General features: G+C 40.4%; 1 protein-coding gene across 1 annotated transcript; it reads right to left on the reverse strand.

Annotated features, from left to right (window-relative positions):
* Nucleotides 1-2,047: 2,047 nt before the first annotated feature.
* PCDHB1 (protocadherin beta 1) lies at nucleotides 2,048-4,528 on the reverse strand. The gene is given in 4 exon segments (XM_027101230.1): nucleotides 2,048-2,114; nucleotides 2,116-2,465; nucleotides 2,467-3,204; nucleotides 3,206-4,528. Coding segments are annotated over 4 exon segments (2,478 nt in total).
* Nucleotides 4,529-10,238: the final 5,710 nt, after the last annotated feature.

Consider the following 10,238-nt stretch of genomic DNA (forward strand, 5'->3'; position numbering starts at 1 on the left):
CAATGTTCACTGCCGCACTATTTACAGTAGCCAGGACATGAAAGCAACCTAAGTGTCCATCAACAGATGAATGGATAAAGAAGATGTGGCACATATATACAATGGAATATTACTCAGCCATAAAAAGAAATGAAATTGAGTTATTTGTAGTGAGGTGGATGGACCCAGAGTCGGTCATACAGAGTGAAGTAAGTCTGAAAGAGAAAAACAAATACTGTATGCTAACACATATCTATGGAATCTAAAAAAAAAAAAAAGAAAAGGTTCGATGAACCTAGGGGCAGGACAGGAATAAAGACACAGACCTACTAGAGAATGTACTTGAAGACACGGGGAGGGAGAAGGGTAAGCTGGGACGAAGTGAGAGAGTGGAATGGACTTATATACACTACCAAATGTAAAATAGATAGTGGGAAGCAGCCACATAGCACAGGGTTATCAGCTCGGTGCTTTGTGACCACCTAAAGGGGTGGGATAGGGAAGGTGGGATAGGGAGGGAGGGAGACGCAAGAGGGAAGAGATATGGGGATATATGTATATGTATAACTGATTCACTTTGTTATAAAGCAGAAACTAACACACCACTGTAAAGCAATTATACTCCAATAAAGATGTTAAAAAAAAAAAAAAACAGAATTTAAGGGACTGCCCTAGTGCTCCAGTGGTAAAGAATCCTTCCAATGCAGGGGATGCGGGTTTGATCCCTGGTGAGGGAACTAAGATCCCACATGCTGCAGGGCAACTAAGCCCGAGTGCCACAAACTAGAGCCCACTCACCCTGCAGCCTGTGCACCACGACTAGAGAGAGAAAACCTGCACGCCACAACTAAAAAAGCTCGTGCACCACAACAAAGAGCCCACGTGCCACAACGAAAGATCCCGTGTGCCACAACCAAGACCCAATGCAGCCAAAAAAATAATGAATAAGTAAATAAAATATTATTTAAAATATAGTATAAAATTTTTTAACTTTAGAAATGTAGATCTATATGCATTTCAAAGTTAAATATGTAATTGAAGCAATTTGCCCAAACTAGAGGTACTGTTCTACCTTCGGAATACCAGGTACAAATGTTGTGCCTATCTGTGTGGGACACACCCTTGTGGGTTTGAATTTACACATTGTATAAAATAAGGTACCTAATTAAAGACGCATTAAAGCAAACTTTTTAAACAGTTAAGGCACAGTTGGTAGTATTAATAGCATCCTTGAAATATGTTAATGTTTTAATTTTTTTTCTTTAATTTTAGAATGAGAGAACTTAAAATAGCTTACAAATGCAAAACAATGATGATCAAAAAGAAACCTAACTTGAATCCCTACTCCATTTCATTTTTTGAATGATATGCTAGGAACTAACTCTTTTTCTTAGTTTCCATGTTGTCACATCTGCATGCTCAGAGGAGAAAATGGCTTAAGATCAAATCTGTTAATACATGAAAATCTATCTTTTCCTAAGGCCACTTTATTGGTATTAATGCATTCTTTCTTCTTTAGTATCTTTTTGTTTTGTAGTTGTTCAATAGCATTTGTTATCTACAAGTCTATTTTTTTCCTCATCTACGTTCAAACAACTGCTCTCTGATGAGGAATGAGATATCTGTGTATAAACAGAGATTTAAGACTTGCCTAAGGTCCCCAACAACCATTAAGAAATCTACACCTAACTTAATTCCTGAACTGAATCTCTTTAGCCTTATATCTGCCTTTACATTTGCAAATAAGTCAAATCCTTTTTCTTCTTCTTTACCCTTCCTCCCATCCAGTTATCTATGAGGACCACCATTTACCAGACATTTGCATGATTGTGAATGATGGTATGCAAGATGTTGATTCAAAGATGATCTCTACTCATCAGGTGACAAATCTAGCAATTTCTGAATAACAATAAACTATATTTCTACTTCTTGAACCTAACTGCTTTCTGATGTATCAAAACTAGGAGCTAGTTCTTGTCCCTATGCATGCATAACTTTCTAATGGAAAATAACTTAAAGGCAAAATAACATGATATCTCTATGGAACTAAGCATATCCAGAGCCAGGACTAATGAACTTCCACAGGAGACATGAATAATGGCCACATATAGTCATCAGATACTTGGGCATGACCCCTGAGACCTATTCCTATCAGAATCTGGTGGTAAACTGGAGCCAGCCTCTGTTTTTACCTCTCCAGTGCCATGGGGGAAGGGGAAGTTGGGCATAAGGCACTTAAGAAACCAGAATTCACTATTGCCAGTGCCAGTGGCTGAGGACACTTCATAGGGACAAGGCTGGGATATGGATCCACTGGCTCCTCCTTGTACCAGGTTGTTAGAGAAATTACAGTCATCATAGAAATGCTCTTGAATTGTGAACTTTTCTCTGTATTTAATCTTCTGGCAGATATGTGTAATGAAGATCACTGTGACAGAGAGGAGAAAGAGAAAGGAAAGCACAGCCAGAGAAATGACCAAATATTTTAGTGGATGGATTTACCCTTGTAGGATGCTTGAATGGATCCAGGAACTGCAGATAGGGCTCAGAAAAGCCATCTACCAGGAGGATATTAAGTGAGGCAGTAGTAGAAAGAGCTGGTTGGCCATGATCCTGAACAAGAACGATCAGTTTCTGCATCATGGGGTCTCTCTCAGATATCTGCCGCAATGTACGGATTTCCCCATTTTGTTGTTGAGCAGAGAATAACCCAGGGTCAGTGGCCTTAAATAGATGATATAAAAGCCAGGAATTCTGACCTGAGTCACCATCCACAGCCATCACCTTAGTCACCAGGTAGCCTGCCTCTGCAGACCTAGGCACCAGGTCATTGCAGGGCAAGGTGCCATTTTGCAGTGGGTACAAGATCATTGGGCAGTTACCATTGTCATCCAGGACAACCACTCAGACAGTAACCTGGCTACTCAGTGACAGGAAACCCCCATCAGTTGCCTTTACCACAAACTGAAAATCTTGAATGGCTTCATAATCCATAGTTCTCAGTGCATAGAGTTTCCCATTGTCTGAATTTATGGAAATGTAAGCAAAGACTGATAGATCTCCACTTTTTGGAGGCAGCAGAGAATATATTATTTGGGCATTCTCACCCAAATCTAGATCCTCAGCATGGACTTTGCCAATAAAAACTGCAGGGCTGTTGTTTTCTCGAACAGTCAAGATGTAGGAATCTTCCTGATATACTGGGGGATTGTCATTAATGTCAGATAATTAGCACCTCTATCACAGTCTCCGACGACAGAGTGGGTGGTCCAGTATCCATGGCAACAAGGGTGATATAGCCAGAGACCTCCTCCGGATCCATGCCTCTGTCAGTGACCAGTGAGTAGGAATTCCTGAATGTAAGTTTGACTGCAAAGGGAAGGTCTTCTTTGAGGAAGCAAGTGATTTTTCCTCCCACTCGAATGTCCTGGTCTCTGATAGAGAAAAGGGCCACTACCGTCTGTAGTGGAGAGTCCTCAGGGAGAGGGCTGGACACAGAGGAGACTGTAACTTCAGGAGGATCGTCATTAACATCCACCACCTCCACCAGGACTTTGCTGTGGGCAGAGAGGCCTCCTCCATCGGTAGCTTGAATGTCAATGTCGTATGTTTCAATTGCTTCAAAATCTAGGGACCCTCTTAGTCGAACCTCTCCAGTTTCAGAGTCAATCTGAAACATCTGGAGAATTACTTCTGGGTTTTGAGCTAAAGAGTAAGTTATCTCCTTGTTAGAGCCCTCGTCTAGGTCGGTGGCCGTTACCTTAGCCACCAAAGAACCATTGGCACTGTTTTCCAGCACCTGAGCGCGGTACACCAGTCGAGAGAATTGGGGCACATGATCATTGACATCCAGAACCTCCACGCGAATGTGGGCAGTGCCAGACTTGGGCGGAGACCCTCCGTCCGCAGCTGTAATTGTCAGGTTGACTTCAGGCTGCTCCTCTCCGTCCAGGGGTTTATCCAGCACTAGCTCGGCATACTTGGGCCCACGGCTGCGGAAGCGGGTGTGCAGGTAAAAATACTCACTGGCGCTCAAGGTGTAGTTTTGGAGACCGTTGAGGCCGATGTCCAGATCCTGCGCGCTCTGCAGAGGAAACCGTGAACCCAGGGGGGTGCTCTCCGGAATCTTTAAAAGAGGCTCCTTGTTTAGGAAAACCGGGGCATTGTCATTGATATCAAATACCCTGACCTCCACGCCAAAGGACTGCAGTGGCTCCACCAGGACTATTTCAAACTGCAGAACGCATGGATCGGCTTTGCCACAAAGTGACTCCCGATCCAGTTTCTCCTTCACGAACAGATCTCCTGTCTTGCGGTGCAGCCAGAAATGCAGTTTATTGCCCTCGGAAACGAGCTGCGCCCCGCGCGCAGCCAGCTTCCCTACCTCCAGCCCCAAGTCCTTAGCCACGTTAGCTACAAATGAACCACTCTCCATCTCCTCTGCCACCGAATAGCGGATGGTCGCCGTACCCCCCACAGATAAGCACAGAAAAAGGAGAAGCGAGCCCACTTGCCTGCTTTGCAAGAGTTTTCTGCGTGCAATCGCCATCCGTTCTCACAAGAGCACTCTCTGCAGCAGATACACCTGTTGCGTACACACTTTCACTTTTCTGCCAACAGGTTCCTGCAACAGCTGCTCTCGGCTTTGCTAGCCTCTAACCGCAGCGCCGCCAAAGGCTAACGGAGCCAGGTGAGCTGTTTTGCACTTGGAAGAAAAATTGCATTAAGTAACTCAACTCCCCAGTCTATCGAATGTATTAATAGATATGTTCTCATTCTGGAGAGTTAGGTAGAGGTTGAAAGTTGTTGCCAAAGCAACAACAAACTCGCCTTTCAATTCCCTTTCAGGAAAAAAAGCCCTGGGGAATTGAACACCCAATGAGGATACTCGTTAAGCAAGCTCAAGGTTGAAGTCATAGTATCTGTGAGCCGGCTGGGGCCGCTGCAGCAGCGGGCAAACAGTGAGGTGTTAAGGTACTCGGCACACGCCACACACACACTCCGCCCAGAGACCAAGGGAGAGGCAAAAAGATGCTGCAGTGTCTTCTGAAGCGTGAACCAACTGGATGGGAATGAGGGAGGGGGGCTTGGAAGAAAGTGATCAGTAGAAAAAGGAAAGGGGACAGACATCATCTCTCAGGAAGCCGGGGTCCATTAGGTACGTTGATAGGGGAACTGTTCAACTTGCCTCATGGTTTGCATAAACCCATTCTTTTCTACAGAACCCTCAAACGCTTAGGAAGCGACTGGCTTGTCACTTATGATTCTGATGAAAGTAATACTTATTGGGTATGATTTCTATATACTGGTACTGTATTAAGTAATTTACATGCATTATCTCATTTAACCCTTGCAACAACTCTATGAGGTACACATTATTATTATTTCTTTTTTACAGATGAAATTGAGACTGGAGAGGTTATGTTGCTCCCCCAACATCTTCTACCTAGTAAATATTAGAGAAGGAACTCAATTTGATTTTGTCTGACTCCAAAGTCATGCTCGTAATTAGTATGTAACTCTACTTTCCAAATAATATAGTAGATAAATTAAATGAAGATAAATGTTTGGCTTTGGATTTTAAAGGAAATTAAATAATAGACTACTTACATATATTGAAAATGGCCCAACAGAAATTTTGCAAGATATTTGTTGAGAGTTTTTTACAGTCATAAGATCATAGAATGTTTAAGAATGATAATGCACCTCAGAAAGATTAGGTCCAATCTCCCCCACCCCTTTTTTAAATAGATGAAAAAACTAAGGCCCAAATGATGAAATCACTTGCCCAGTCCATACAGCTACTGCTGGCAATATAAAAACTAGAACCTCTCTTCTGACGCTGTCTCATGCTCATTAGCAGGAGCATTTGGTGGTTTCCCATTTGTAAAAAAAAAACTCATAACACTTACAGTAGGTAATCTTCAGAATCTAGTCTCTTTCCTTTGATATTTAGCTCAGTCTCAGATTGATGTTGTGTTCTGCTCTAGCTTATTAATTTCCATTGCTGTACAGAATTCCAGTCTGGTCAATGTTCTTTGGCCACAGACCATCAGGAACACACCTGTAGTTGAACAAAGTTGTATTTTCTGATTACTGCAACAAGGGAGACATCACACCACAGAGAATCATGGGGCATCTCAATAAGAGGGTGTTAAAAAGGACTTGCGGTATTTGTGCAAGGTGATTTGGGGGTGGTTTGAAGTAGGACTTTGCTCTGGATTAGGTGCTGTCAGAAACAGTTATTTTTATAGTTGGATATATTAATAATTCTTAGAAGGTGAGAAAAATGGAGGGAGGCTAAAGCTGTGATTGGTAATTCATATTAGCCATTTTTGTGGATTGGAAAATGTTCCTTTTCACCTGATTATGGCAAACTCTTGTTTTTCTCTTAATCCATCACTGTCACAGAGTGGCCTTGTCTAATGTTGTTCTATGAACCTGTTTTAGTTCAACACGAGAACAGCATAGCCTAGGTCTGAGTATCAGGCTAGCTCCTAGCTGTCATGGACTGCTTTTGTCTTTTTCAGCATGACCAGCAAAACTCATTTACTATTGTTCTACTGTTCACAGAAGTATGTCATTATATATGTCACTTTGTACACACGTGTGTACATTTGAGGGGGGGCATATACCTAGAAGTGGCATTGGTGTCATAGGGTATGCTCTTTTCAGCTTTACCTGATACTGCCAAACTGCTTTCTAAGAAGTTGTACCAATTTACACATCTCATCAGCAGGATGAGATGTGTAAATAGGTCGATTATTTTAAATTGGTCCATTTGTTCTATTCTTACCAACACTTATCGTTACTAGTCTTCTTAAAAGTTTAACCATTTTGGCTATCACAGTGTGGCCTTAATTTGCATTTCTCTGATTATTAATTATTGATGACGTAGGGCACTATTTAATATATGTTTAGTCATCTGGATAACCTTTGGTTGGGGGGCGGTTGTTCAGTTCCCTTGCCCATTTTTTTACATTGGATTGTCTTTTTCCTATTGATTTGTTGTAGTTCTTCATATATTCTAAATATGAGTCCTGAGTATCTCTTTATAATTAAGAAAAAAAGACATGCTTATCCTTAGCTGATATATAGCTTATCCTTAGTTGATATATATCTACACAGTTTTGTTTAAAAAGAGGTATTTCTCCCAGTGATTCACACATTAAGCAGAAGCTTATGGCATCCTAGGAAGTCTTTTTTTTAGCTTAGATATAATTGACATATGACATTATATGAGTTTAAGGTATACAATGTGATTAGATATTAGTATATATTGCTAAATGCTCAACACAGTAAGTCTAGTTAACATCCATCACCACACATAGTTATAAACGTTTTTCTTGTAATGAGAACTTTTAAGATCTACTCTCAGCAATTTTCAAATATATAATACAGTGTTATTAACTACAGTCACCACCTAGGAAGTCTTAATACAATCAGTTTGTAAGTAACATTCAAAACCCATAAATTTAAAAAATACATTCTTACGACTTGAAATACAAGAAATGCTGCTCTTCAATTGGATTCCTCTGAATCTTAATTTGTTTAGTTAGTTCTCAGGCTATGTATTATCTGCTTGATGGGATTAAATTCCAAAATATTTTTTTTCCTCTGAAAACTTTGGACCCTTTAAACATCATGGTATTTTTTTTAAATAAGTTTTTATTCTTCCCAGTGAAGGTAGAACTAGGACATACAGAATAAATCTACAACTTACCAGCCTGTAATGCCAGTGTCTTTACTCAAAATCTAGTTATTGGGAAGAGGGGCAAACCACACCTAGTAAAATATCATGAAGTTTAGGGGGAATAAAAAATGCATTCCAAAATTGTATCTAAGGACTTCCCTGGTGGCGCGGTGGTTAAGAATCTGCCTGGCAATGCAGGGGATACAGGTTCAAGCCCTGGTCTGGGAAGATTCCACATGCCGCGGAGCAACTAAGCCCGTGCGCCACAACTACTGAGCCCACGTGCCTAGAGCCCTGCTCTGCAACAAAGACAAGCCACTGCAATGAAAAGCCCACGCACCGCAATGAAAAGTAGCCCCTGCTTGCCGGCACGCAGAGACGAAGACCCAACGCAGCCAAAAATAAATAAAAGTAAGCATAGACTGAGAAGGTAGGACTGCATAATTTTTTAAAAATTTTATCTAAGTACTAACTCTTAGTTTTTTTAAAAAAATCTTATTTTGAAATAATTTAAACCTTCAGAAGAGTTTCAAGAGTGCTTACAATTACCCATTACCGACCTATTGATTTGACCAAATTTTAGTCAGGTTTCTCTTTTTCTCATAGGCCTCTGAACTTTAATTCACCCCCAAACTGAAACAAGTCCTAAAATCCCCCACTTAATGGTTCATTCTGAGAATTGGCCAACCACAGAGGGAAAAACATTCCTGTTAAAGCACCCTGATTATACCATCTGCTTGCTCTATCCCCTTGTCCTACTCCCACACAAAGTTACTGCTAGCCCTGCTTACCCCTCCCTAATTTAAAAAACAAAAACAAAAAAACTTTTTCTATATGAGACATTTGCAGATTTTGTGATCAATGAGTTCTGCTATTGCAATAGTCTTTTAAAACACTTCTCCTTCCCTAAGTCCAGATTTGTTGATATTTGACATAATAAACAATAATAAATAATTATATAGTCTTCACCTAGATTCACCGATTTTGCTACATTTGTTCACTTTCTCTCATATATATACACATGTATGCATATACATCACATACGTTATACATTTTATATATATATATATACACATTTATTATTCAAAAATAGTCACTCTCTTAACTTCTGTGGGCAGAATATATCTCTCTGCTCTATTGATGTTGAGTTTGGCCATGTGAATTATACTAGACCCTCAAGATGCGTTTAGTATAATTCTCCACCCCTTCACTTTGGGCTTGACCACGTGAGTTGCTTTGGCCAGCGGGATGTTAGCAGAGTGGGTAGTATCTGTGAATGTGACCTTATTTGAAAACAGTGTCTTTTCAGATATAATCAAGTTAAGATAAGCTTATATGGAATTACGGTGAACTCTTAAGTCTAATGACTGGTATCCTTATAAAGAGAGATTTGGAGACACACAGACACACACAGGGAAGAAGGCCATATCACGACAGAGATAAGAGACTGGACTGATGCTGCTATAAGCCAAGGGATGCCAAGGACTGCTGGCAACAACCAGAGCTAGGAAATAGCAAATAAGGATCCTCCCCTAGAGCCTTCAGAGAAAGCAGGGCCCTCCTGATGCCTTGATTTCAGACTTCTAGCCTCCAAACTACGAGAATAAGTTTGTTTTTTTTTAAGCCACCCAGTTTGTGGTAGTTTGTTATATCAGCCCTAGGAAACTAATACACAGAGTAAAGCAAGTTGTGGCTTGAAAGGTGCCGCAATAATTGGGCTTGCCCTCTTGCTCTTCTGCCACCTTTCTAAGAACTTTTTCTGGATAGCCCACCGACTCAAGGATGAGGACGGAACAGCACTGGATACAACCTGTATACTGAAGCACAGCACAGCTGATCTCAGCCTACATCTGCTGACCTCCAGATGCACAAGTGGGAATTAATGTTATTTTGAGCTATTAAGTTTTGCACCGTATTTTGTGACCATAGCTGACAGATACAGTATGTAAACATTGTATTTTGTTATGAGTTAGTTGCAGACATCTTAACATATCATCCCTAAATATCTCAATATGTACCTCTTACAAACAGGGGCATTCTCCCACATAACTTCAACTACAGTTATCACACACAGGAAATTTAACATGAATACTATTACCTAATATTGTGTTCAATATTTGAATTTCCTCAATTGTTCCAGTGTCCTTTGTGGCTGTTTTTTTTTTTTTAATCCAGGATATAATCAAGGTTTGCACATTGCACTTAATTGTCATGTTTTTCTAGTTTCCTTTAAACTAGAGCAGTTTAAAGAAAATATTTTTATGACTTTTTTTTTCATGACACTGCCATTTTTAAAGAGTCATTTTACAGGATATCCCTCAGTTTGGGCATTGTGTCTTCATTAGATTCAGATGAAATATTTTGACATCAATACCACCTTGGAGATGTTGTAGTCTCTTCAGTGCCTTACATCAGGAGGCATATGATGTCATTTATGTCCCATTATTGGTGATACTAAGTTTGATAATTTGGTTACAAAATAGTGTCCACATTTCTCAATTTGAAAGGTACCTTTTAATTTTTCATGATTAGTTATCTTTGGAGAAATGTTTCAAAACTATGTGAC

Source organism: Aethalodelphis obliquidens, unplaced genomic scaffold (assembly GCF_003676395.1).
Source record: "Aethalodelphis obliquidens isolate GAN/ISIS:26980383/991018 unplaced genomic scaffold, ASM367639v1 scaffold4, whole genome shotgun sequence".
In the NCBI taxonomy this organism is placed as follows: domain Eukaryota; kingdom Metazoa; phylum Chordata; class Mammalia; order Artiodactyla; family Delphinidae; genus Aethalodelphis; species Aethalodelphis obliquidens.